Source organism: Colletes gigas, unplaced genomic scaffold (assembly GCF_013123115.1).
Source record: "Colletes gigas isolate AHSC1104 unplaced genomic scaffold, ASM1312311v1 Colletes_gigas_Sc00003, whole genome shotgun sequence".
Taxonomy (NCBI): domain Eukaryota; kingdom Metazoa; phylum Arthropoda; class Insecta; order Hymenoptera; family Colletidae; genus Colletes; species Colletes gigas.
In genome coordinates this window covers 5,362,465-5,390,269 of record NW_025106632.1, presented here as the reverse complement: position 1 = coordinate 5,390,269, position 27,805 = coordinate 5,362,465, and the positions used below count along the sequence as shown (strand labels likewise).

At 34.1% G+C, this 27,805-nt stretch overlaps 8 protein-coding genes across 19 annotated transcripts; 4 read left to right on the top strand and 4 right to left on the bottom strand.

Annotated features, from left to right (window-relative positions):
• Positions 1–357: 357 nt before the first annotated feature.
• LOC122404576 (replication protein A 14 kDa subunit-like) lies at positions 358–1,436 on the top strand. Its single transcript, XM_043408655.1, has 3 exons — positions 358–498; positions 973–1,159; positions 1,242–1,436. The coding sequence occupies exons 1-3, from the start codon at positions 418–420 to the stop codon at positions 1,328–1,330; spliced, it is 357 nt and encodes a 118-aa protein (XP_043264590.1). The 5' UTR covers positions 358–417; the 3' UTR covers positions 1,331–1,436.
• On the bottom strand, positions 1,432–5,700 carry LOC122404575 (GATOR complex protein MIOS-B). 3 transcript variants are annotated; one of them, XM_043408654.1, is made up of 16 exons: positions 5,356–5,540; positions 5,094–5,277; positions 4,808–5,005; positions 4,410–4,709; positions 4,123–4,350; positions 3,868–4,029; positions 3,614–3,795; positions 3,421–3,554; positions 3,238–3,348; positions 2,741–3,104; positions 2,503–2,641; positions 2,286–2,424; positions 2,005–2,212; positions 1,724–1,935; positions 1,577–1,649; positions 1,462–1,498 (listed from the first exon to the last, which is right to left on the bottom strand). In XM_043408654.1, exons 2-16 carry the CDS (start codon positions 5,212–5,214, stop codon positions 1,493–1,495), a joined length of 2,577 nt encoding a protein of 858 aa, XP_043264589.1. In that variant the 5' UTR covers positions 5,215–5,277; positions 5,356–5,540; the 3' UTR covers positions 1,462–1,492. The 3 variants fall into 3 exon arrangements, with proteins under 3 accessions (XP_043264588.1, XP_043264586.1, XP_043264589.1); XM_043408653.1 differs by adding an exon at positions 5,663–5,700 and having other exon boundaries at positions 1,432–1,649; positions 5,094–5,432; XM_043408651.1 differs by having other exon boundaries at positions 1,432–1,649.
• A 2,185-nt stretch (positions 5,701–7,885) lies between these two features.
• Positions 7,886–13,922, bottom strand: LOC122404597 (ras-related protein Ral-a). Of its 6 annotated transcripts, none has more exons than XM_043408693.1 (6): positions 13,897–13,922; positions 12,596–12,714; positions 11,225–11,433; positions 10,885–11,059; positions 10,274–10,390; positions 9,215–9,329 (listed from the first exon to the last, which is right to left on the bottom strand). In XM_043408693.1, exons 2-5 carry the CDS (start codon positions 12,698–12,700, stop codon positions 10,274–10,276), a joined length of 606 nt encoding a protein of 201 aa, XP_043264628.1. In that variant the 5' UTR covers positions 12,701–12,714; positions 13,897–13,922; the 3' UTR covers positions 9,215–9,329. The 6 variants fall into 6 exon arrangements, with proteins under 6 accessions (XP_043264623.1, XP_043264628.1, XP_043264622.1 ...); XM_043408687.1 differs by lacking the exon at positions 13,897–13,922 and adding an exon at positions 13,746–13,864; XM_043408690.1 differs by lacking the exon at positions 13,897–13,922 and adding an exon at positions 13,665–13,697.
• Positions 13,923–14,291: 369 nt separating this feature from the next.
• Positions 14,292–16,434, top strand: LOC122404605 (calcineurin subunit B type 2). Of its 2 annotated transcripts, XM_043408713.1 has the most exons (6): positions 14,292–14,442; positions 14,670–14,709; positions 15,115–15,326; positions 15,402–15,611; positions 15,679–15,766; positions 15,849–16,434. In XM_043408713.1, the coding sequence occupies exons 1-5, from the start codon at positions 14,440–14,442 to the stop codon at positions 15,724–15,726; spliced, it is 513 nt and encodes a 170-aa protein (XP_043264648.1). In that variant the 5' UTR covers positions 14,292–14,439; the 3' UTR covers positions 15,727–15,766; positions 15,849–16,434. The 2 variants fall into 2 exon arrangements, with proteins under 2 accessions (XP_043264648.1, XP_043264647.1); XM_043408712.1 differs by having other exon boundaries at positions 15,679–16,434.
• An 833-nt stretch (positions 16,435–17,267) lies between these two features.
• LOC122404536 (serine/threonine-protein phosphatase 4 regulatory subunit 2) lies at positions 17,268–20,998 on the top strand. Its single transcript, XM_043408575.1, has 2 exons — positions 17,268–19,604; positions 20,041–20,998. Exon 1 carries the CDS (start codon positions 17,646–17,648, stop codon positions 19,596–19,598), a length of 1,953 nt encoding a protein of 650 aa, XP_043264510.1. The 5' UTR covers positions 17,268–17,645; the 3' UTR covers positions 19,599–19,604; positions 20,041–20,998.
• Positions 20,999–21,323: 325 nt separating this feature from the next.
• Positions 21,324–23,692, bottom strand: LOC122404608 (ATP-binding cassette sub-family B member 10, mitochondrial). Its single transcript, XM_043408718.1, has 3 exons — positions 23,034–23,692; positions 21,844–22,952; positions 21,324–21,760 (listed from the first exon to the last, which is right to left on the bottom strand). Exons 1-3 carry the CDS (start codon positions 23,626–23,628, stop codon positions 21,500–21,502), a joined length of 1,965 nt encoding a protein of 654 aa, XP_043264653.1. The 5' UTR covers positions 23,629–23,692; the 3' UTR covers positions 21,324–21,499.
• Positions 23,693–24,402: 710 nt separating this feature from the next.
• LOC122404499 (28S ribosomal protein S2, mitochondrial) lies at positions 24,403–25,768 on the top strand. Of its 3 annotated transcripts, none has more exons than XM_043408495.1 (4): positions 24,403–24,486; positions 24,656–24,761; positions 24,844–24,939; positions 25,011–25,757. In XM_043408495.1, the coding sequence occupies exons 2-4, from the start codon at positions 24,725–24,727 to the stop codon at positions 25,649–25,651; spliced, it is 774 nt and encodes a 257-aa protein (XP_043264430.1). In that variant the 5' UTR covers positions 24,403–24,486; positions 24,656–24,724; the 3' UTR covers positions 25,652–25,757. The 3 variants fall into 3 exon arrangements, with proteins under 3 accessions (XP_043264430.1, XP_043264431.1, XP_043264429.1); XM_043408496.1 differs by having other exon boundaries at positions 24,407–24,525; positions 25,020–25,768; XM_043408494.1 differs by having other exon boundaries at positions 24,407–24,525.
• LOC122404497 (dehydrogenase/reductase SDR family member 7) lies at positions 25,741–27,762 on the bottom strand. 2 transcript variants are annotated; one of them, XM_043408490.1, is made up of 8 exons: positions 27,631–27,762; positions 27,342–27,507; positions 27,116–27,268; positions 26,921–27,027; positions 26,621–26,860; positions 26,430–26,549; positions 26,022–26,191; positions 25,741–25,945 (listed from the first exon to the last, which is right to left on the bottom strand). In XM_043408490.1, the coding sequence occupies exons 2-8, from the start codon at positions 27,463–27,465 to the stop codon at positions 25,870–25,872; spliced, it is 990 nt and encodes a 329-aa protein (XP_043264425.1). In that variant the 5' UTR covers positions 27,466–27,507; positions 27,631–27,762; the 3' UTR covers positions 25,741–25,869. The 2 variants fall into 2 exon arrangements, with proteins under 2 accessions (XP_043264425.1, XP_043264427.1); XM_043408492.1 differs by having other exon boundaries at positions 27,635–27,761.
• Between the last annotated feature and the right edge of the window lie 43 nt (positions 27,763–27,805).

The window sequence follows — 27,805 nt, the reverse complement described above, 5'->3', positions numbered from 1 at the left end:
GCGTAAGCTGACGTCACAGCTACATGGCGACATGGCGTTCGCTACCGTAGATGTATCTTTAGCGCGAAAAGAGGTGCATGTTAAAATTAACTTATCGAAGATCCCCTACGTATTTCTCTAGCTATACTCATGCAGATTAAGAGGAAATTTGTTGTTTTTGTCTCGTTCCCTGTAACTTCCTTAAATTTTCTTCCTTACTGGGATCCACGGTACCCTAAATTTTAGTTAAGTGTAATACGCTTCAGTGCGCATGACCAAAATTCCCACGAATGTCCATCACTGCCGTAGTCCTGCGGTTCTTTAATTTCCATTTAGTTTGTTGCTTGAAATTACTAGATACATTTACTTCGAAGTCTTTGAACCGCATTATAAACAAAAGTACATTCAAAATTGATGTACAATTAAAGAGAAACGGAAATGCATAAAAATCGTATCGACGGTCGCCGACTGGCGCAAAATATTGGAGAGCAAGTGATTCTACTTGGAACCGTTGGAAAAGTAAGTTACATCGTCTTGCGGCGGTTCTTAACCTTTTATTTACCAACGACTCCCATTAATCAACCCTTTCAAGTTCACATATTTTAGTTTTACTCGCCAAAAATGATCGATTTTCTTTATTGGATTTGCATAATAACCTGTTTTTTATTAACTACAATATTGTATCTTGCATTTCTAACGTACTAAAGTGAACACCGAAATGTAGAATTGCGAAGGAAAACAATTACTTTCGTTCCTTGAATTGTCAATTTAAATAGAGATCAAGACTCAAACGTAAGCGTCAAGGGGTTAAATCATTTTTTTATCGTCGCAGACCTTCAAAATTCGATTAAAGATTTAAATCTGTAAGGAATTTTTAGACACCCAAGTCATTGGTTGGATCATAGATTAAGAACCGCTATAATATTACATTGATGCAATTAGAAAAAAGAAACATCTGAAATACATTTATAACTTTCATTGACTATGTATTAGAAAAGTTCTAACGGTAAGAATATAGAATTGAAAACAACAGATGGCGTACAAGTTAACGTAACTTTACCAGAACCTATCGACGGCAATGCCGACGGTTACATAGAAGTTCACGGGACTGTGCATTCAAAGTCCACGATGGCTTGTAGTAACTATATATTGTTCCCGGCCAGCATGACAGAAAATTTCGGTAAACATAAATATATTTCGATAAACATATTCACGTTTTTCTCCTTGTCGCGAGGCGTATAAAAACACAGAGGACGTTACAGATCCCGAACAGTATAACGAAATGATGGTTATATTGAACGTATTAGGACCAAAAAAATGGAGAATGTACGAAGGCGACGAAGGAGTATAAATCACAGCGAAGATAACTTGCAAAATCTTTTTACAAGAGCACTGTTATTATTATGTACACGTCTAATAGTAAATTATTTTTGTCATAATAAACTTCTGTAACACCGCGTAAATGCACAGTTAATTATCCTTTTTTTTCGGGAAGTACAAAAAAAATGATATCCTAAAACTATAAAAAGAAAAGAAACACCGTCGGTGCTGTATAAATTTCTTGGGATGCCATGGTTTCTGTTTACGCGATACCCACTCCGATTTTGCACGACGCGTCCAAGGAGAAGCATCTACAAGTGCACGATGTTACCGGACACTCGGAATGTTGCCTATTTAAAAATGATGATAAATTACAAGGACAAGTTAAAACGAGTACTGTATATACATTATTGAAACATATTACCGAAACCAATGCGTAATGTGATCAGCATGACCACCGTGTCTGCACGTTTGACACCACGTGAACCAGTTACTGAATTCTGTCAGCTTGTTGTCGCACTCTTCGTTCCTACTAACGCCAGACGTAGTCATTTGCAATCCGCTCACGGTACCCATGTGCATCAAACAGATGGCGCATCGCGGTAACGGTTTTCGACAATTTGGACACGAAGACATCTAAACAAGACCAATCAATTTCATATTAATTCGTTCCACGAGTCATTTGAAATTCCCCAAAAAATGTACCTTTAATTTATTCGGCGTACTTCCCAATCTACCGAAGGGTCCCCTAGCTCTGCTTAAACCTTGCATAAGCGCCGATATACTTTTACCACAAAAGTTGCAAGAAACGTATATTTGTTGCGGAGGTTTCTCGTTTGTCGCAGATCGCATTGCAATGTCAAAATGTGCTCTTTGAGTCCACATTTTCCATGCGTTCAAAAGGTTCCTGTAACTACATATAAATGGGACTCCTTAATCTATTCCGTATCGATAACTCTTTCAACTATCATTACCAATCTCAATACCTAGTAATCCATACTTGTACTTGGTTTTCTTGCAGCAATTTCGGAGTGAACGCCCTAATAGCTATGAGGCTGCAACTTTGAACGTCGCCGGTGATCTCTAAATATCGATTTAATAATTGTATACCTTCGAAGCTTGCACCTAAAATATACCAACGCGTAGCGAGAAAAATTATTATAAATACTGCTTATCGATTAACTAAATACGAGAAAATTGAACCTGTTAAAAGAAACCCAGACAAATTTCCCTCGTCGGTTAGATTTTGAGTTAACCTTTTTAAGTATTCGTTCAATTTATTGTCCGATAAAAACATAAGCGCGAACGCAACTCTATCCTCGACCGCCATACCATTTTCGTTCTACAAAAACCCAGGTGATAAGTCGCGATAAATTCGTTGATAGAACGACGGTGAAATGATTTGCTCGACTTTAACATAGAAAATTAATATTTTACTTACTAAAACATTTTCGTACGAATCGTCCGACGTGAGAAAAGCAAAAGTCGCTCTCAAATATGGATCTGAAAGTTGGGATCTACATTTCAAACAGGATTCTCTCCACATGCTATTTCTATCTTCGGAGAATCCCGACAAAGCCATGGCGACAATATTCAAGTTTGCGGACATTGACATTTTACTCGCTCCCCGGTTTAATATTTCTATGGCTTGTCGTAAACATAAATTAAATACTGCTATCGCCGCCGCTCTCGGGTACGCCCCCTCTCTTTCTAACCTCTCTAAAAATAAATTATCATAAAGAGTGTTTGTATCCTTGTCAAATCTCCAACCGCATAAAAGCAGTCCTTTATCTCTATCTGGAGATCTACAATACAAAATATAATGCTTTACACGAACTTCGACTTACATCGAACAAATAATATAAATCATAAAAATTTATCCTCTTTGTTCTTAGCCTTGCTAAAGGTTTTGAACTGATCTTCGTTTCCCATTCGTACCTGTAAATTTTCGCGGTATGATTCGATCCTATATCCGACCAGGGACGATGCATCAGTTCCGATTTCAAGAAACCATTGGATCCTTGTTGACCGTCCAACTTCAAAACTGTTCTATGTAATGTCCACGAACATTAACTCGCGTATACTTTAAAGGGGAATTAATCAAGAAAATCTTTCATTTACCTGACGCCTGGATGTTTATTATCCGGACTGGATATAGTGCCATCTTCTACCAAATAACGACTTAAATATAACCATTGCCACAGGTTCTTGAGTGTATCGTTTTCAGCCAGTTCGCCATTCTGAGTCAGTTCTGGCTATAAACGTACATGCGTGAGCCTTTGAACAAGGTAAATTATAGACTTCCTCAACTTACAAGTAATCCATATTCCGAAGCTGCGCGTGTTTTAGTCAAAATAGAAATGTCGTCCAGAGCCTTGTATATGTTATCATTGCTGCATATGTATTTAAAAGATTTGGAAGCATGATTCCATGCAAGGTGAGATCGCGTAGACCAATTTACCGTAATCCTTTCGCAGACCGTATAATCCGTGAGTTCTTTAAAAATAATAAACAGGAATAAAACAAATCTGATTGTTTTTATATCTTGGTAGCATAATATAAACAAACCTTGTTGCGATATTGCCAATAGCCTGTTCACGTGTGTCGGATGCCATGAAAAGCTTACGGGGCTATGCCAAGGTGGTGCAACCGTTCTTTCCAAGGCTCCAGGTTCAGTATCTTCTCCTCCGCCAGTTCCACAGTGTTGAATATCATACAAATGTAATGTCACTGGAAAAAAATAATACCAAGGTTAGTTTATTATGTTGTTATTATTATTACAGTAGCTCGCAGTTACACGGTTAAATTAAAACTGTATTTTACCCGAGTCTTTTTGTAAAGCACCCAAGAGGTTGTGTCTGGTAGGGCACCAGAGAACTTTAGTAATTTGTCTACCTTGCGACAGGGTCAAAACAGGCTTTTCGAAACAGCGCGTATCCCAAATTGTTATCTGATTATCGACACTGGAGACTAAATGATGATTATTGTGCGGGTTGACCGACACGTTATAAACTGCTTTAGTCGCAGCTGTGTTCACTACCTTTGCGGAATCTATTAAAAGACAAATCGATGTATCGTATATCGATATACGTTTTAGTTCATTTTATTACCTCTAAAATCAATAATTTTCAGCTGCTTGTTATTTGCACCAACCACCATACATTTCTGTTCGTTCTTGAACCAAGCGATAGAATGTATAATTTCAGAAACACCGACCTCAGCGATAGGTCTTACAGAATCCGTTTGAACAGCAGTGTGGTGATGCACTCTTTCCGAACCTTGCAAGCCTTTATTTATATCCCACAATAAAATGGAATGATCTTTACTATGCTTATCTAAACCAGATACAATTAAATTTGTATCTATGGGATTCCAAGCGACGGTGTTACATTGCCTTGCATATTTTGGAACTGCAATAACAATCGAAGCAAGGAGTTTATCTATAACGTCTTTGATGCTAATTTGTCTCGCGCGATTGGTACAAAGTCTGAGTACTGAAATAATTTACCTAATTCTTTTCCACTGAGACCTTGAGAATCGAACACCGTCGGACCGAAAGTGGTCAAAACGACTTTTCCATTTGCTTGTCCGACCGCTAACAAAATATCTGGTTCCAATTGCGGATATATATCTATACACTTAACGTAATGATGATTTGTATTTGTAGCAAGTAAATGAGCTACCGTAGAGTCGGAAATCTTTATATCTGTGCGAAAGAAACATAGAACGATACTTTTCTACCTTTAACGAATGAATCACGCGTAAAACACGTTGTACGAGCAACGTATACTCACATAATTGCCTAATACTGTCTTTTACTTGTGTCACTTCGTACAGACAGATTTCCGTACCCCATGTAATAAATTTATTTGCATGGATAGGTGACCACAGTACATCGAGTTTAACACTACTCATTTTGTCGCGTTTTTCATAGAATCTCGCCAATAAAAATAATATCCATTACTTTATATTTTTTATCTAAAATATGAGAAATATTACGTTTCGTGTTACAAAAACATCGCCGGTCAGCATTTCTTTACGAAAATGACAGTTAACCTCAAACATAATTGCCCATTCGTTGAACGTTTCCATTGAAATGTAATACATTCAATGTTTAATTCCTTTTCCCACTGCTTCGGAAACGTTTGATAACATATTTTTATATTAGCAAGCTATATAACAACAAAGATTTTCTTTATACATGAGTTTGATTGGTCGTTTGAAAAACTTGCCCGACACATTGTGTATTATACACAGCAATATACAGGGTGGTCTACGCGACTTGAATTCTTTAAATAACTTTCAAAGCAGGGTTGGGTAAATTTTGAACGAATGAAAATTTTCGATTCATTTCTAAACTAACTCGAGTTTGCGTTTCATTCGTAAATCACAATATTTTTTAATTAACATCCAGACGAATGAAACCGTTAACGAAGACTAATTTACTTTGTATTAATTATTGAATAAAATTTGCATAATTCTGTTCCAAGGTATACAATGCACAAAGAAACATTTTATACGAAAGTAGCATAATTCGAATGTCATATTATATGTATATTGCATATGTTTTTTTCATAGGGGAAAGCGTTTTAGAGATTTCAAGGTCACCTTTGTTTTCATAACGAATGAATATATTTTTTGTATCAAAATATGGAAGAATTTTTAGTAAAAAAGTAATGATGCTCATTAGCCTTAAACCTAATAATTTTTGTATATATACAGTGTGTTTAAAAATTATGGACCAATGTAAATTCTTCTTACATAGAAATTGTTTTTAATTGATAAGTGATATTCGTTTAATTTTGGCATCCAAAATCCATATGCAATTTGCACAAAATATTATTCCTATTGTAATCGAAAAAGGAAAAATTAAAAATTATGATCCTCCATTTAGTTGCAAGCACTAGTATTTTCTACGTTTATTAAATTTTGTGCAGTGGGTGAAATAATAGAATATAACATTGTATTAACATGATTGACAAATATTTTCGTACAGTATTTTCGTTCATTTATAAACTAGTAATACATTTTTAATACTTTCAAACGCATAATATAAAATTCATATACAACATATATTTTTTCTTTTGTCTAATTTGTATAAAATACGTTTTATTAAAAAGTAACTATAGACATGTGGTTGAATAACAGATGATAGCGCGCAAAGATTATATAAATATGATTTAATTTATGTCTGAATGATAACTCGAATATACATAATTGCAAATATAATGTGATGAGTAATGGGCATGCAAATGTTTATAGGATGAGATACGGTTTCAACCATACGCGGTGGTAAAACGCTTTTAAAGAATTCTATCATAATATTAATCTCAATTCGTTAACAGTGAACACTTAAAAGGCACAATTAATCGCAATAGTACAAAAATATGAAAACTCAAATGCACAAAATGATATTACTTATTCTATAAAAAGCTATTACTAACAAATATGCTTCCAAACCATAATCATCCCGTAAAATTTGAATGCTTCGATAATACATAAACATATACATATACATATACATACATAGTCGTAAAACTGCAGATACAATATTAAGATTTTCTTATTATATTTTTTTGCATAAATAAATGCACCTCGTGGAGGTTCAAGTCTTTTCAAACACGTTGATTTACCATGCATTCAGTCTATCGAAGTTTATTAATTCACAAACGCAATATTTTGTGTAGAATTGTATCATCGATCCATTTTAGCAACGTTATAACGTTTGCGCTATCAGTTGAGCTTTCAAATGTATATGCAGGATATACAGGGTGTTCGGCTACCTCTAGCAAAAATTTTAATGAGCGATAGTAGAGGCCAAAATAAGACGAAAATCAAGAATACTAATTTGTTGATGGAAGCTTCGTTAAAAAGTTATTAACAATTAAATTCAAAAATTTCAAATCGTTCTGGAAAAATTATTTTCGGTTGCGGGGGTCAACTACAATCATTTTTGCTGAGTACACATACCTCCGAAATCCTATCTACTTTCGAGAAAAAAAATCGAGTAGGTGCTGAAATTTTTCGGCGAAAAAAAATTTTTCAAATCATTCTAAAAAAATTATTTTCGGTTGCGGGGATCAATTACAATCATTTTTTATCATTACACATACCTCCGAAATTGTACGCACTTTCGAGAAAAAAATTCCTTACTGAAAATCCAATTAGGTGCCTAAATTTTTCAACGGAGAAAAAAAATTGCAAATCGTTGTGGAAAAATTATTTTCGGTTGCGGGGGTCAATTACAATCAGTTTTTGTCATTAGACATACCCACGAAATCCTGCCCACCTTCGAGAAAAAAAATAGAGAAGGTGTGAAATTATTCGAGAAAATTAAAAAATTGCAAATCGTTGTGGAAAAATTATTTTCGGTTGTAGGGTTCAATTACAGTCATTTTTGGTGAATAGACATACCCCCGAAATCTTGCGCATTTTCGATAAAAAAATTCAGTAAGGGCGGCACTTTAAACGTTAATAACTTTTTAACGAAGCTTCCATCAACAAATTGGTATTCTTGATTTTCGTCTTATTTTGGCCTCTACTATCGCTCATTAAAATTTTTGCTAGAGGTGGCCGAACACCCTGTATAAAGAAAAAAAAAAAAGACAAATTTTTCTTCATTTTCGGGTTAGTTTTCACATATTTTAGCCATAATTGCGTAGACATAGATTGAATTTTCAAACTCAATTATTTCGACAACTAATCCGAAAATGATAAAATTTTCTTTTTATAATCATCTCTCGTTTGCTTCTGAACAAGCTGTTTAAATCGAAGATCAAGTAGGAATTTAGTAAAACAGTTAATGCAAAATATGCAAGATTCTAAAATACTTAAATTTCTATTATCATTATTGTTACACGTTATGTGATTGTAAAGTCTGTATTTTTTATACGTTTACCGCTGATGCAACAGAAAAGTTAAAAAACTTTCATCTTTGTTTTTTTTCGAATCACGTTTTAAAATCACAGATGATAAACGTCTAAGCAATTACTAATCGCACGCCCGCAACATAAAGCCATCTTAATGTAAAATTATCAAAGTCTCTTACACTTGTACAATAATTGCATTTAACGAACTAGAATTGCATAATACCACAAAGAATAAGCAAAATTGTGAATTACCACACGTCTTCATTACTTTACAGTGTCGTGACTGTCACGTTAAGAAATAAATAATCCGAAAGGAAAAATCGTTAGAACCTTTATTAGCGAATGCGGAATTGAAGCGAGAGTGCTGAAATCATTCGAGGATACAAATAAATGTACAAGATATGTCAATGAAGATACAATAATTTTATTTGCAAATAGAGTCAGTTACATAGTAAAGATTTGTAAGCATCTAATCGATCGTCTTCAGTGACCATGGAACATTGTGCATAATGTATATATATATATTGTATATTTTTTTTTTTTATCCTTCGACAAATCAAATCTTCACTTTTATCAAACGTTAGCTTAAATGTATATATTTCAGCACTCTGAGAATAAGTGGAAAATTAAAAAATAATTTCATTAATGTATAAGGTACTTTTGTGCTCTATTACAATTTTTATAGATTCTATATTACAGTAAAAAGTATGACGCGAATCATTGGTAATAGACGTGAGTTATGATTGTATGTACTTGGTGCAGTTCGACCGAATCAATTAGCAATTGTATGAAAAAGGGGGGGGGGGGGGGGGGGGGGGTTAGAAATTTTGGAATTCTTAACGGAATAATTATTGAACGATTTGTAAACTGTATGTTTTCTCAACGTAAATATTTATAATTTACTTAGTGTCATTTCACTGTAAAGTGTTAGAAAACTTTTTATGTATATATAACATATATGTATATACGTATATAAATACACTTTTCTCTTACTCAGGTTTTTGCAATTAGGAGCCGAACGTTCCGTTATAGAAGCTATACGCATTGTTTTGTTTGTTAGAGCAAAATGCAGCAATTTCTTTTCTTCTTACGTTCGTTCCCGTCCCCTTGATTTTCCTGTGCTTTGCGCGCAGCTATTGCGCACATTAAGTCAAAGAATACCTGGAAATGGAATACACAGAAATCGTCGATTTTCAATACATGCTTTTATCCACCTATTAAATAAGGGATAACCAAACATTATTTTAATCGCTGAATATAGAATTAAAATATTCTCCTGTATCTTTAGCTACCAATATTTAGATTTGAAATTTGAAATTTCTGCCTCCGTCCGTAGTCTTTGTCTGTGCCCCGTATTGACACACCCAATGCACGATGGAAATTACGTGTTCGATCAAATAAAGAGATAACAAAAGTAACGTGTAGATATTTGTATTACCAAAATAAACATGCGGAACAGCAAGCTATATTTACTATTTTATGTTACAGTTCGCTGAATCATTCCCAATGTTTCAATTACCAAAGTAAATGCTTTGAAAACAATAACGGAAAGTCACTCTTTACCTTTGTAACTTGGAACATTAAACCAAAGTAATACATGCATATGCAGTATTTCAGGCATAAGCGAGTGTCAACATGACAAGCAAAATATATGTATATATAAGAATTCCTCTTTTGTAGTTGCCCGTGTGACCGAGTCGGTCATTGATCAACTGACTTTAATCAACGATTGCGCGATTCGATTGGAAATTTAGTCGCCAAAATTAATTGCAATCAACATTATTCAAATTAATTTGATTAAACAAAAATTAGATCGATCTGATGAGTCATCGAACGATTAACGATTATCCATTTCAATTGTAATCGTTAATTACTTTAAATAAATTTTGTCTGGCGCTGTTTCGTGACACTTTTAGAAAAGAATTGATACTTCCGGTGAATCTGTTACCTGTCGATAGCTGTACGTGTTCGTAATTATTTTAAATTTTTGAAAAAAAAAAAAAAAAAGTGGAAAAAGTGCTACAATTTATGATTCGTTTATGATACCAAAATATCGTCGATTTCCCCGAAATAAAAAATTAAATCAGTGCTAAAGAACAGCAAACCTATAGAATAATGCACTTCTTTTTCTTCCTCTTGCCACGGTCCTTTCCACGACCATTACTCGCGGATTTGTCCTCGATCTTGCGTGACCTTATTTCACGCATCAAGTCGAAAAAAACCTGGAAATGTGCAATTTGATGCTGTCTGAAAGCTTCGAGGCTTGAAAAAAGGTGCTTTACGAATTAAAAGATATATGCAATATATAAATATATATATATATATTTATCGTGTGCTTGTACAAATATGTTTTCGTTACAAAGAAATATATGTGCGTAAGCTACGAGACGTATGTATAGCAAAGAAAACAGAAGAATATATGATAAATTGCAAATTAAGCTAAACATATATTTCATGCGATTCCTTCATGTTCTAAAGTCTACGGTACAATTTAAATAGTATATTAACAGAAATATCAAGGATGCATGTGCATAATACAATTTTTTTACATACAACTATAAATAAATAAATATTGCTACCGTGAATAAAATACTGTTAAAAACATGAATTACTGTACCAAATAAGATTGTCTTCTATGGAATGCTTTCACGTTGTTATTTCAATACCTTATTAAGTAGAAAACGGAAGAGTAAAGCTTAATTTTATCATTAATTACCTTGTCAACATTTTCCTTTGTCTTTGCACTTGTTTCTACGTAAGGTACGCCCCATTGTTGTGACCTGGCTTGAGCTTCGGCTAAACTGACTTTTCTCTTTTCTTGTAAATCACTTTTATTTCCCACTAATAGGAATGGAATGTTCTCATCGTTTTTTACCCTGAGAATCTGTTCTCTGTAAATAGAAGAACAACTAGCAGGATTGTTTTCTTGTAAATTAATACAATTACCAAATAATAGGAGATATAAGAAAAACATAAGATGATATATTCTTCGTCATTTTCTTATGTGCAATCCGATAGCAGAAAAGAAAAGATCGATTTATATATAAATTGCTCACCTAAATTCCTGAGTAGCTTGAAAACTATCATCCTCCGTTATAGAAAAAACACAAAGAAATCCTTCTCCGCTTCGAAAATAATTATCACGAATCGCTGCATAATCTTCCTGACCTGCAGTATCTAAAATATCTATTTGTACTTCTTCTCCGTCTAATACAACTTTTTTTCTATAGGAATCTGCTTTTGTAGGTTCATAGTCCTCTACAAACTGATATAAATATAAAAATATATATATGCAGGGTGTTCGGCCACCCCTGGGAAAAATTTTAATGGGGGACTCTAGACGCCATAATAAGACGAAAATCTAGAATACCAATTTGTCAATGGAGGCTTCGTTAAAAAGTTATTAACAATTAAATTCAAAAATTTAAAATCATTCTGGAAAAAATATATTTAGTCACAGGGGTCAATTACAAGCATTTTTCGTGAACAGACATACCCTCGAAATCCGACCCACTTTCGATAAAAAAATTCTAGAAGATATGAAATTTTTCGACAAAATTAAAAAATTTCAAATCGATCTGGAAAAATTATTTTCGGTTGCGGGAGTCAATTATAATCAGTTTTGGTCATTAGACATATCCTCGAAATCCTGCTCACTTTCGAGAAAAAAATTCGAGGAGGTATGAAATTTTTTGGCGAAAAAAAAAAATTTCAAATCGTTTTGGAAAAATTATTTTCGATTGCAGGGGTCAATTATAATAATTTTTGGTCATTAGACATATCCCCGAAATCCTACGCATTTTCGAGAAAAAAATTCCTTACCGAAAAAAGGTGCCTAAATTTTTGGACGAAAAAGAAAAATTTCAAATCGTTTTGGAAAAATTATTTTCGATTGCAGGGGTCAATTACAATAATTTTTGGTCATTAGACATATCCCCGAAATCCTACGCATTTTCGAGAAAAAAATTCCTTACCGAAAAAAGGTGCCTAAATTTTTGGACGAAGAAGAAAAATTTCAAATCGTTTTGGAAAAATTGTTTTCGATTGCAGGGGTCAATTACAATAATTTTTGGTCATTAGACATATCCCCGAAATCCGACGCATTTTCGAGAAAAAAATTCCTTACCGAAAAAAGGTGCCTAAATTTTTGGACGAAGAAGAAAAATTTCAAATCGTTTTGGAAAAAATTGTTTTCGATTGCAGGGGTCAATTACAATAATTTTTGGTCATTAGACATACCCCCGAAATTCTGCGCATTTTCGAGAAAAAAATTCAGTACGAGCGGAGCTTTAAGCTTCGATTTTCGTCTTATTTTGGCCCCTAGAATCTCCCATTAAAATTTTTTCCAGGGGTGACCGAACACCCTGTATAATAATCTTATACGAAATTTAATTTAAAGTATACTTTTTTTAATGCATTTGACATACCTCATCATACATAAATTGTAACGTGAGGGCAGACTTTCCAACACCTCCACTCCCAACCATTATAACTTTATGCATTGCTGGGGTAGTGCCTGGCTTTTTCGACATGTTGCTGTAACTACCTGGAACCGAATAGAAAAATTTGGAGACTCAAAACCTATTCAAAGTAAAACATTTAAATATTATAATCAAGAAATATTAAATGATATATGAAATGATACATTTGTATAAATATTGCACTACATTTTGTAAACTGATGTTAGAATTGAAACAGGCAGGATGTGAAACTACTATTGTCAGCATGAGAAATCTAAGAACAGGGTCAGCAGTACATATTTACCTATGTTGCATTGTTATTTATCTCATACTCTGGTGAAATTGTACATATTAATATAGTACATTAATTTGTCATAATAAGTTATTCTCTTCAAGGTAACTATCGACATGTATACTTATACATATACGTACGTCATATGCGCGTGTGCGTATATATATATATATATGCATGCTGAATAAACTTATCATTTAATCTTTAGATAGTATAAGGCCAAAATTATAATTATCGATAAAAAAAATCGCGATTGAACAATACAAATATCGGAAACCAATCGATCGGTCGTTTCCGATTAGAAGTGTATCGTAATGCAATATAATCACTCTTCATTTTGCAAAGAACCTCGTCGAGAAGAGGTGGAAGTGACATGTAAGCAAAGTAGAAAAGGGTTAACGATCACAAAGTTAAATATTGTGATTGGTTAAAACTGAGAAAAGGACACGAGTGAAAAGAAACTGAACAGTTCTGGTATACACAAGTGACACATTTTGACTCTGTCTCGTGTTTATACGTTGCACATTTGGAGATACGAGAATAGGAGACGTTGTAACGAAATGTACAGGACCCGTACGCCGTCGCAACGAAAATCAAACTGACGTTTCCTATTATATTACACTTATCTGTACGGAGAAATAAAACCATTAAAAAACACCTAAATGTATACTAGCGACGATTAATGAAAAAGGCGGTGCCACACGACCAATTTCAGGAAACGTCCCTTTCGATATCGAAGCTCACTTTTTCCGTAATATATCGGATCATGTATGCATTAACACAGTTTCTGTCCTCAACGATGGCAAACATGGATCGAGTAAATACCTTCGAGCATCGCCTCGACCGAAAAATCTTCGATGTTTTTCCTGCGAGCTCAGTCGTCGCGCTTTACTTCGCTATACCGCGACTGATAGTACTAATAATTAACTACAGAGGTGTCTACCGCCACAGATGACATACAGAATAGTTCCGTCACCTTAAAAAAGTTTGTGTTGCATGAACTGGGGGGCTGGTCAGTCGAGCTAGAAAATTGTTCCAGCGTGCCGCCATGTTGATAAGTCCCTAACCATAGAAGACACTAGTCCTTACTTAAAGAGATGCGATTTCAGGCGGCATCTTTGAAATCCTTATTTGACTTCGTCAATTAAACTATTTGAATCAACTGAATCTAATACCTCCTTTCATTTCTATTTATGATAACTTTAAACATATTGTCTTCTTACATATCTAATCTTTTTAGTACAAAAGGACCTTTCGGTTAATAAATTGTTAAATATATAAATAAAATTACTTGAATACGTGTTCAAATTGTGCCGCGTTTCAGACAGATGGCGCCATTAGGAGACCATAGTAAGATGGCTGAAAGATATATTAGAGGTTATTTCCTCCTGCATTTTAGGCTTTATATCTCTTGTCTATGATCCTACTCTCTGCACCGTCCATCAGGTCTGTGGTCTGCTGATCAATTTTAACGTTTTGTGCTGAATTTTTGACAGAAATCTACTGAACCAAATTCACAATGGTAATTAAGTGTGTTTAAATGATAATTACTTGTAGCTCTATAGGATAACCAATTAAAGTATCGTAACACGTGTGTTGTTTGTTTTTATACGATTTTTACCTGAAAAAAAAAAAAAAACATTTACTTTATGCGGTTGTAATTGTTAAAACAATTTATGATGTCGATAAAAGAAATCTTTTTTCCGATCGAATACATGTTCTCTTTTTTTTTCTCATTTTTTCCTTTAGGGTAATGAAAGCTCGCTGCCCGTGGAACTATGTTCGACCTGTAAGTCAATATCGGACATTATTTTTGGTGCATTAAAATAACCTATTCCCTTTCATCAAGTTTTTTTTTTTTGATTTGAAAAATATAATTGTACTCGCTTTGTAAACGCACTACAACATTATTTTGAATAACATTCGATACGAACGATATTTTTGGATTTCCATTGAAAGTGACCGTCTTTGTTATTTAGTTCTTGTATTGCTTCTGATTTATTTTTATCACTAACTAAACATAGCACCTATAACGTATTAGGCACCATGACTGTTTTTTATTGTATCATAGATACTACGTTTTATTTATGTACCTTGTCACGATGTATCAATAAAATTTAAAGATATTATCAATGTTATTGCTGTTTCTGTCACATAAAATTTATTTTTTAACGTTGAAATATCAATATCCCAGTTGATGTTGATGAAATTAGAAGACTGGGAAAACGGTTTCGAAAGTTAGATCTGGATAACAGCGGTGCTTTAAGCATCGATGAGTTTATGTCATTGCCGGAGCTACAACAAAATCCTTTGGTTCAACGTGTAATAGATATATTTGACGCCGATGGTAACGGAGAAGTGGATTTTAAAGAGTTTATTCACGGTGTTTCGCAATTCAGCGTTAAGGTATACAAACATGATCGTAACCGACTAAAAAGAATATTGAATAATGCATTTTGAAAATTTCTCTTTGTATCGTAGGGTGATAAAGAGAGCAAATTAAGATTTGCTTTTAGAATTTACGATATGGATAACGACGGCTTTATAAGCAACGGAGAGTTGTTTCAAGTATTGAAAATGATGGTAGGCAATAATTTGAAAGACACGCAACTTCAACAGATCGTTGATAAAACAATATTGTTCGCGGATAAAGACGAAGATGGCAAAATTAGTTTCGTGGAATTCTGTTCCGTAAGTACTAACTTTGGGAGAATTATTATTGCAATTATTTAATATGTTTCGAAATGTATGGTTTCAGGTTGTTGGTAATACAGATATTCATAAGAAGATGGTGGTTGATGTTTAAATAATTGAAGTCTGTAAAAACTATTCAATACCAATATATGGTAATATTAATTTGAATTTATAAATTCCTTACTAACAAAGAGATTTATTGGATAATTATAAATAACTAAACTTTCTGTGTAGGGTGATATCATGATTGTTAATATGCCTTCGATCAAGCCAATTTACACATAAGCTTGTCAGTTAAAATTTTTTTATAGTATAACATATATTAGAGTTTATTGACCACCAACTTTATAAAATTGTGCACGTCCGCTAACTGCTGTACAATTTTAATGTTACATACGTGCATCTTCCGTTATACTAAATATTTATTTTTAGCCGATGTTATAATTAATGTTATAATTTTATTATTATTTTTTAATTTATAATTTTGTTTAATTAATGTAAAAAAACAATTTGTAAAGTTGTTTCAAATTAACTCTGGGAATACAGTTTGACGCATGTAAGTTATACGAAAGGATATATTTTCTAATTGCGTTCGATTCAATTAGAATTCAATGTACATCTCTCGATCAATACCGTATAACGTGTTCCAATAATTTGCAATATGTATAGTAAAAAAAAAAAGTTACATTTTTCTCAAACTGTGTTTCTTTAGTTTTGCAATGAAATACCATTAGAATTAGAATCGCAGGAACATTCTATTTATATTGTATCATGAAATTTATTGTGTTAGATGCTAAATAATGAATCTCTATGAAACTTCTAATCAGTTCCAAGATGAATTTTGTATCATATACTTTATTTTTTTCTTTGATTACTGTTAGTTGTGCATTCGTAAGAGACACAACTTTTGGACGTTATTCAGTTGATGAACATTAACATTGGAGAAGTTTTTCACATTAAAACGATAAATTTTGTCGTAGAGGTCTGTTTTTACTACAATTGCGAATAAGACTGAAACACAAACGGAACTTCTGTAACTTCCGGGTGCACAATTATCTCGTATATTTATGCCTTGTATCATTATGAAAGAGATAGCATATTATAAAACACAAAAATTAATACAACATATATATATATATCGATTTATTATATCATTATAATTATTTCTACGTGTAAATGTTATAAAATCTTAATGTCCAAAGTTCAAAATCGTAAGTTATGTTTTAATAAAAATCTATGTAACATCTATAAGATCTGATGTTTAAAGATATATGTATGTATTTATTTCCTAACCTCTGTTCAATACTCGACTTAACACGATATTAATTACCACCTAATATTATCATTTAATATTATATAAATTTATTTCTTTTACCTTGCTATTAAATTTAACGGGATTTGAAAGCATTTTGAGTTGCAAGGGCAATTCATCGATCAGTTTAAAAATAATTGTCGCAACTTCAAATTATTAATATCATTATATAAATAAATATGCTAAAAAACCTTGTCCCTTTAAACTAACACCGACAAACATAAATTACGATTATTCTCTTTATTTACCGCAATATATAGTTTGAACGTTATCGAATAGTTTCTCCGAATAGACACAAAATATTTCTAGAAGAAACCCGCGACATCATTTTTTATCGATGCAAATTTTGCACGGTTAGATGCATTCCATGTCTTGATATCATATTGTTTTGAAAATCGTTCACGAACCGAAATGCATTATGAAAATTTAACGTTCGATCCATATAAATTAAAAATCATTTTCAACTATCGCGTAACCGAATAAATATCACGAGAGCTAACCAAACGCTGTCATGATGACATATTTTTCGAGTGATTGGTACCCCTGCTTCGTCCCCCATCCTCTTCATTGTTGCTGTTTAGTACCCGGTGTGTTTGCGTTTTTCGTTGTTTCTCGCGTATAAAGTTTCGCCGCAGCAAGTCCCGGCAGTTTCACGGAAAAGTGTCGACAGATACTCTTTCTGTGAACGAAGGAGGCAGAGGGGGTAGCAGGCGGAGAAGATGGAAAATTTGGAGGAGGTATTGCAGGCGCTGGACGAGTTTCAGAAAATGCGTCCGAGTGAGATACCCCGTGAACTCGAAGACTATTTGTGTTGGGTCGCGAAAACCGGTGATCCCGTTTATCATTGGTCATTGATAAAAACGCTCTTCAGGGAGAAACTGACACGCGTGATGACCGACTTCTACGAAAATTGCCCGACTTTGGAACTCGCGCCTTGTCCGAACGTCGAGCATTTCAATTACGACACTATGAAAAGCAATCTTCTGGACCGTTTGGAGTCATTCGCGAACGCACCGTTCACCGTTCAGCGGATTTGCGAATTATTGACAGCGCCACGTAAAGAATACAATAGGGTCGACAAATTTATGCGTGCTATAGAAAAGAACATCTTGGTTGTTTCCACCAGAGAGCCAGGACCGATAGCTAGGAGGAACGAAAATGGAGACAGCATGGTCAATGGATCCGTAGACGAAGATACTTCTGTAACCCAACCTCCCCAAGACGTAGAAATGGAGTATTGGGAAAAGGACTGCCCTTCTACCGTTACGATTAGCGTTCACACCGTTGAAAACGAAACACCTTTATTGCACACTGTTATACCCACTACCACTGTAGTAAAAAATGTGTTTGGTGCCGAGGAAACTTCTCACGAGAAGGTCGAGTCAACCTCTTCCAAATCCGATATCGTGGGATCTAATTTTATACCGACTACCTCAGAGTTTTCCGGCGTTTCGAATTTAACTTCGCCGGCGCAAACTCAGGACACGCAGATAGGTTCTACGATACAAAATTTGTCGACCATTGTTCCCGAACCTTCCGGAATTGTCGGCGATGTTCCAGAAGCTATAATGAACGAAGACACCAGTTCTCAACCTAGTTTAGATTTGGAGAACGAAGAAGGAGATACGGACTCCACGCGAAAATTGCAAACTACCTTCCAGACAAAAGATTTTGGCTCGAGCGAAAATAAGTCTTCAAAATTCTATGTAGATAATTCTAAGGTTAACGAAAAAGCAGAAGGAGGAGCAATACAGATGCATATACAGGAAGGACCAACTAAAACTAATAACGTATCGGAGAAATCGGTTATTGAATCTAAAATGCCGTTAGAGAACAAAGAATTTGCTAATCCGGTGGTCGAAAATCTTATAAATACTTCTAATAAAAACTTGGAGGATAGAACAAAATTAGATACAGAGGTGAAAGACACGCAAATAATCAACGATACGCCCGGTACCAATACAGAGGAAAAAGAAACACTGCCTCTAGATAATGCTAGTATAGAAAATACATCTTCGACGTGTAATTCAAATAAATCTGGAGATACTCTGCTCTTATCTGCCGGTGATGTAAGTTCAGAAGACGATGCGTCCGTAAATGTATCCGAAGACATGGCTTTGGATGTGGAGGATTTAAAAGATCAAAGTAGAAAAACGGAGTTAACGGAAGATCCAAAACCTATAGTGGAAGAACCGTGTTCTAAAAATAACACGATAGAAAATTTCAGTCATAGCAAAGATGAGGACAATTTGACGATAACGGAAGCAATAGAAGACGAGGCCAGAGTAATAAAGTCTATAGTACCTGATCCAATTCCTATTGTGGAAGAACCAAAAGATGCGGAAGCTGTTAACATAGAGGCTGAAAATACTACCCCGATCGTTGAAATATCAGAAGATTCTGAAAATCAAAATCCTATGGTTATTTGTCATACAGATTGCGATGATAAAATGTCTATCGACAGTAGTGATATAACGGAATTGCAAGGTAACGATGTAACTGCCAGCACACCTAAAGTGGAAGATAATGACACTGTAGTGGAAAACGTCGCAAACAAAAAGGAGGAAAATACAGTAGAATTAATGGACGTAGACGACGAAGAAACATTGTCTGTGTTTCAGCAAGACGACGAACCAATGGAACAAGAAACAGCACATATGTCTCAAAGTTAATAATGTGTAAGAAAGTCCTATTACTTTTAATGCTTGAATTTTTATTTTAACAGGAAACAAAAGAATACGCAGGAATGAACAAAACTTGTCTATATAAGAAAATCCTCATTATAATTAAAGTACGATTTGTACGATTTTTCCTAAATGATTTGACATGTAAGACGGAAGAGAATACTGTAAGATTTCGAGAAAATTCTACAATCATGTATCATTTAACGCTTCATTGACTTTACAATTGCAATTAAATCAGGAAAATTTTGGTATTTACTTGTACAAAGACTTGTTTATATGAATTTCTAAGCTCCCCGTAGAACACAAAACACTGTTTATTCCCCGAACGTTATACTACTAATGACCAGTTTTGACCATGATTTGAGTTTTAACTCGGATCAGTTTGTAAAAAGTTACGCCATGGATTTATACAAATAAAGTTTCTATTTAGGGTACAGTCGGGCTTGTAACCGGAGCGTACGAAATTCTAATGCGGCTCCTTACAAATGTGACGTGTGATAGCTATGTAAACAAAGAAGCACTTGAAACATGCATCCTGTTGTTTTAAATTACTTATTATTGGCAAATAGGAACTAATTGTGAGTACAACTTCAGACTTTGATCGTGTTCTATAATTCCATTTTTCAATGTTGAACTGGCTACAGAAATAATTGGTGAATTAATTCGATGATCTTGAAATTATCAAATTTGTTGATGTATCAGCTTTGGAAGCTTAACGAATATTAGACACAGATTTCCACAGTGATGATTGAAAACTACAAATGTTCCAATTATATAGGATCAGAGCATAGATTTCGTTTTCTGATTTGGGATTCGGTCAATACACGAATGTTTTTGTTAACGCGTATTCTCTACATAAAGAAGTAAAACATAGCAAGGGAGAGTATGTCCTAGTTCATTTTTCCGATTAGAGAAACAAATACTACTATTTCATTTGTACCTTGCTACGTTTTCTAATAGAAAAATGATAATTGAATACTTATCGAATAACGAAGACAATGCCCTTTCTTTCTCACAAAAGGAAACGTATTAAACGGACTCGTGTAACGGTACGAAAATTCGGCTATTTAATTAAAACAATTTTGCTTCTTATCATGTGATCAGATATTTTTATGCAGGCACGAGTCTAGTGGTAGATTACCCAGATGTAATTGTAGTAATGGGATATTAATTTAAAGATGATATAGATCGACGATATAAGATACATTGATAACTTAAAAAAAAAAGCAGTGTACATTATTTTATAGGAAAATACATTAAAATTATTACCAAAGTGGAATTATTTATAATACCTGCCTTACACCTTAGATCAGAGAAAAAAACAAATATATATATAGCTTTGTGATTTTTATATCGAATCACAACTTGTATAAGTGCTTTGTGTGTTACACAAATTATTTTAGTACATTAAATGAAAACGCATTGAACATATTTCATTCCACGCTCCGAATTTATCTCTTAACAGCGAGTTTATATATTTCCTGGTGGTGAAAAATGGATGACAGAATAATGAAGTCAGTGATTGTAAAAGTTATTTAAATATACACCTTTATATCGCTACTTAAAGGTTTCGTAAGAGCCGATATGTGGTGTAAAGGAATTATTAATAACTAAAACATTATAGATTACAGAATAACACATTGTATTTCTGAGATTAGATTAATAAATTTACTAATTATTTATTACAATTTTTATGTGATTTTTAATGACCTTTATACATAACTTTTATCTAGTTACTGCTACGAATTTCTTTTTTACATTTGTTTATTTTAACATTATTAAAATGATTAAAGTATTTCCGATTGAAATTATAATATACACACGTATCTATGGATAACTTTACAACTACCAAACCTTGATTGCTTTTAAAACGTATTAAAATTCAAAATCTAGCCGAAAGTTTGATGTTGAACCAATTTATTGAAGCAACCATTGTTTATATTCATAAGTTCTTTGTATGTTCCAGATTCTACTACGCGTCCTTCGTTTAAAACTATGATCTTATCAGCATTTTTTATTGTACTCAGCCTATGGGCAATAGTTAACACTGTTCGACCTTCAACAGCCTTTTCCATTGCTTTCTGTACAAAGTGTTCACTTTCCGCGTCTAACGCGCTCGTCGCTTCGTCCAGAATTAAGATTTTTGGTTCCTGAATTAAAATAATTTTAAAACATTATTTTTCTATATATTTTATGTGTACATATATAATAATTATTTCCTGAGTATTCGTACCTTTATTAACGCCCTGGCAATAGCAACTCTTTGTCTTTGTCCACCACTGAGAGTAACACCTCTTTCTCCAATGATAGTGTCCAAACCATCGGGCATATCTTTTGTAAATTCCAAAACATGCGCCCGTTTTGCAGCATCCTCTACGTCGTATTTTGTTGGATCATCAATTCCGTACAATATATTTTCTTTTATCGTACCACCAAAGAGTACTGGCTCCTGAGATACAATACTGATCTGTGACTTGACCCACAGAGGATCGAGAGATCTGAGATCATGATTGTCCAAAAGTATGCATCCTGAATCGGGATCATAAAATCTCAATAATAGCGAGGCTATCGTAGATTTTCCAGAACCTGATGATCCAACAATAGCAATTACCATACATTTAGAGATTTTTAAACTGAAATTTTCCAAAACCTGTACGCTCTCTCTTGTAGGGTAAGCGAAACTGACATTTTGAAATTCGATATCACCAGATAGCTCCTTTTCCAGAATTCTACCACCCTGAATGGGTATCGCTGGTTGTCTTTCGATCAACTCAACTAAACGTACATTTGCACCCATCGCTTTATTGAATTCACTATAAAACGAAGACAGTCCGCTTAAAGAAATTCCTACGTACGCAGCGTATATTAAGAAAGCACTTAAACTCCCAATCGTAATAGCGGAATTAGAAACCATGACTCCGCCGTAATACAATACAGAGAGAATAATCACATTTCCCGATAGTCCGGTTAATCCAAAAAATATGCCTCTGTATAAACTTTCCTTGTTACAAATTTTTAGCACATCTTCTAATTGAGAATTATAATAAGCGATCTCAGACATTTCCTTCGCAAATGCTTTTACCGTTCGTATATTACAGATCTTTTCTTCTGCTGTTGTATTCAGCACTGCTAAGCTACTTTGTATTTCTTTGGAGACTTTCTTAAGATAACGGCCATAAATTATGGCCAAACCAGCAATCGGTGGAACAATACTCAGACCAAGTACAGCTAATTTTGGCGAAGCGTAAAACATCATCGATACTCCGCTGATGCTCATAATGGCAGAACGTAATCCATCCGACACGTTGCTAGTTAACGCAGAACTTATAAGTTGCGTATCTCCTAAAATTAACAAGGCAATAATATATTAAAGGAAACGTTACATACACGTTATAATAAAGTATTTGAAATAAAAATATGTACCAGATAATCTACCAACAAGTTCTCCCGTACTACATCTGTCGAACATTGCTACTTCTTGACGAAGGATAGCAGAGTATAATTGTTTTCTCAAAGACTGAGTGATTCGATGTCCGATGTTGGTCATCAAATACACTCTGAAATAATTACATATACCTCCGATGACAAATATTCCAAGTAAAACAAGACACAACTGATCAAGATTTTCTTTCATGTTCTCTTTGTCTTTTTTGTAGATAACATCGATCAGGTGTCCTAAACAGAAAGGTACTGCCATCGTGACACCAGATGAAACCATTAGAAAAGCAATGGCACCGAGTAATCTCCATTTTTCAGGTGCCGCTAGTACAATCAGATTCTTAAATTCTGATGCTTTTTTCGTTTTCTTTACGGACTGAACGGTAGAATTGAAAGCATTTTTCGTTAATGTATGTGTTCCACGATACCTTAACGCGGTAAATGCACATGGTTTTCCGTAGATTCTAATCGACGGCGTTAGACATGTGTGAAATAACTGCGCGTATCTAATTGCCGGACCATGATATTCGGATATTTTTAAAAGGATACTTTTCGTCAGTAACGTTCGAAATAGTGTCATTTTCTAATGCTAGCATGAACAAAGTAATTCACAAAATGAAAAGTCATCGGAGCCGATAGTATTTCATTAACTCAAGAAGGTTGGAATCTTAAAACTAAAATAAACATATCGATATTTTTTATATTAAAAACTGTATTTAAATTATGTCTATATATATTAATAAAATCAATCAATAATTATTTCTTTATAATTCATTCCAATTTCGTAGCTGAATCATTTTTAATCGGTTGAATGTGTACAAATTCTCGTTCGATCACGTGACTAAATATGAATGGTGAATACACAAGGTGTATTGAAATTTTAGACAAATTTGATATAAATCCGAATTGGATTTAGTTCAAAGAGCTACGTGTAAATAAAATAACGTAACTCTAACGGGGCTGAAACGGCAAAGGGTTAGATCCCAAAGAAATGAAGTAACAATAGAAATTATGCAAGTTATTATTTGTAGATATCTAATAATTACAGTTTTATGTTACTACAAAATTTACTATTATATTGTATTAATACTAATCAGGTTTTTAGAACTCAAAGCATTAAATCGTTGTTTCTATATTGACCATACGATTAGTAAGGGGTGTTATTTACTTTCTTAAATATATTGACTTAAGGTTTACAAATATTATTCATTTTTATAATACTATTATGGTAAAAGCTATTTTAATATTTAGGTTATCTCATTATATTAAGTATCATACATAAATAGTTCATATAGGTTCACGATTCGTGTATATAGTACGAAGGATGAAGCACCTATAGGGCCGCGTGCGCATGCGTACCTTGTACGTAGAAGATATCAAATGATATTTCTGTAGTATTTATGTTGCATTTCTGCGGCTAAAAGTTAATGACTTGGAAGTATGTGATATAGACAAATTTAGAACGAACCGATGAAGTGTATGACATTAGCTTTACATAAATTTCTTTTTCAGTATTTGAGACAAATATAATTTCGACAGTGCAATTTTCCTAACCTATTGTATAGAAAGGTATTCGAATAAAATTAATACCATTTCTGCTGTTTCAGACGGATTATAGTCGTTCACCAATTTATTACATAAAAGTTAATATTCTTTAACACGAAGAATTTGTCAAAATGACCAGCCTCGCTACACGGACATTTTCATCTAAACGTAAATATAGAAATTGTTTCTCCATCAATATTAATTTAATACTTTCGGACATTGAGCGTCTTATTTTTGTATTTCGTTCTAGTGTGGAGAGACAAAAGCATTTTACGACCATACTTCGCGTATCTCCCGTGGTGTAAACTGTCGACAGGAATTAAACCTCAGGAAGAAATTACCAACGGTAAAGATATTTTTCCTTCTCTGTTTGGTTCCGTTGGTTACCGATCAAGTCTGAGTTTTTAATATTTTTAGTTCCCGAAGATCAAGAAAGTTTCATAGACCCGTTGACTCATCCGGACTTTTTTAAAGTTCACAATTTATTCACGGTGAAAAACTTATTCGATGCGAAAGTACATTACGGACACATGGAAGGATCTCTGGACGATCACATGCGACGGTTTGTATTCGGAGCCAGAATGGGACATTTAATAATCGACTTAGACCAAACCGCCGCACTTTTGCGGCAAGCATTAAATTTTACGGCTCATATAGCGCTCAGAGATGGAATCATTCTATTTATTTGCAAATCTCCTAAGTTCGCTCACTTGGTAGAAACCACTGCTAAAGAGTGCGGGGAATTTGCTCATACCAGGCGATGGAAGCTTGGAACATTTACGAATTCCGTGCGCGAGTTTGGGTTACTCACAAGATTGCCAGATTTATGTATATTTCTCAATACTATGGAAACTGTTACTAAACAGCACACGGCGGTGATACACGCAGCCAAAATGGCTATTCCAACGATTGGCATTGTTGACACAAATTGTAATCCAAATCGTATAACGTATCCAGTTCCCGGGAACGACGATACACCTTGTGCCATAGAACTCTATTGTAGGTTATTTAAGGAAGCAATTATGAGAGGAAAGAAGTGTAAAGATCTATTATCTTGAACGATAAAATAATTTCCATACGATAATCGCATCTTATAGAATTTTTAAATTAAAAAAAAAAAAAAAAAACAAATATCATTTTTGTTAAATTTATTTTATCGCTGTACTCTGACAGATTTATCAAAAATAAGCAATCAAGCGAGTTTTTTAAAATTAAAATCGAAAGAAGATATAATAGAGTACAAAAAATTGTACGCTACAAAATAAATGTTAAGTATTCATTGTTCTTGCTTGAGCGTTTTTTTATCGTCTCTCAAACGTTGTAAAAATCTTGGTCCCAATATCGTTAATATCCTGGAATAGAAAATAATGTTGAAACGTAGATGGAACAGATTTGCAGACAGAGTTTAGTAATCGTGAGACAATGTACCATCTTCCTACGTTTGGATAATACTTTATTAGGTACAACACTTGAAGCACCATTGGTTTGGAAATCCATACTTCGATAAGTTTGTTTGCTATTGCAATCCCCATTAACGTTGCGCAACGTTCGGCGCTGACTTTATTATCAGAATTTTCTTTCACCTTTTCGCCGTACGTCTACGAAAGAAATTGTGTTGAAAAGCTCATACGTGTTTTTATTATACAGCGCAATTCACATGCTAGGAGATTCGGAAGAAATGCCGCTTTCCAAACATCTATCTTGCTCTTTCAACTGTACCATTATATCATTCCATATAAAAAAATATGTTCGATCATTTATATCATATGAGTGTTACGTTTAACGCATTTCTTTCGAGTGCATTGGCCAAGTGAATTACCCTATAGTAAAACTCACTTCTCCAGATTTCTCTGTATATGATTCTGACAAGAAATTAGTTTGTATCGGTCCTGGACATGCGACTGTGACCGCTATATTCTGATTGATCTTTTCGATTACGAAAGAACCAAAATATCCCTACGAAAACAAATACGTGTGCATTAAAAGTAATCGCGCGAGAAGTAGTTGTCAATACTAATGCGACTAACGTGTAACGCATGTTTAGTTCCGCAATAAGTAGCAGAAAATGGTGTTGCTGCAAGGCCCGCGAAACTCGAAGTGAGCACGAAGTGACCAGCGCCCACTTGGAAGAAGTATTTTGCCACCAATCTGCTTAAGGCCACTTGCGAGAACACGTTTAAGTCGAACATTTCCTTATCGACGGACAACTCAATTTCCTCCCATCGTGCTCGTTGAGAACGACCCGCGTTATTTACAAGTATGTCTAACTGGAATTGAAATTAAAATCAAAATTTAATCGTAAACTATTATCACAAAGTATATTATACCTTGCCAAATTTGCTGATAACATGTTTAAATGCTGTTTCGTGATTATCAATGTCACAAACATCTAAAACAAGTACTTCGATATCCGAACCGGTTAAACTTGTGTTTTCTGAAAGTAATTAAACAGAACAGTGTGAAATTTATGAAAGGATTACAGACGGTGACGAACAAACACGTTTACGTGAAAGACTATTCACTTTGAAGGCATTTGGCTTTTACTTCCTCTAATTTTTCTCTTCTTCGCGCAGACAGAATCAATTTGCATCCTGCATCCGCTAAAACATATGCAAGATGTTCTCCGATTCCACTCGATGCTCCCGTTATCCACACTACCTTTCCTTTTAAGGAGCCTGGAACAAGAAATATTAACGACAAGTGGAAAACCGATTGTGGAGCAGCCCTCTCAAGGATTGCTATACTCACTTATTGGTTTTCCAAATTTCTCATGAAGAGCAAGATTTAAATCGCAATCCAGAAACCAGGGGCATATGAAATAGATGAGGTAATAAATCACGCATACTAAGCCAACGATAGCCAAAAGATGCATGTTGTTTTGAACGTAATACCGCGCAAATTAACCTGAAAGCAACTGAGAACAATAATGCACAAAACATATTTTTCGTTCTGATAAAATATCAACAGGCATGTGGCTGCTCTCGTATCTATAAGTATTATTTTACTTTCAATTAATTTATTGCGTAACGTAACTTACATACACGTTTATATCGTCCACTCGTGCGTAGTATGGTGATATGTTTGTATGCTTATGAGGCGTTTCTGAAAATATTCTCTTAAAGAAAAATACGGTACGAATAAAAGTCCGGTGTTAATTTTTGTCATATCTTTATTAACGTTATGTAAGAGCCGTGTATATAAATGTACATATA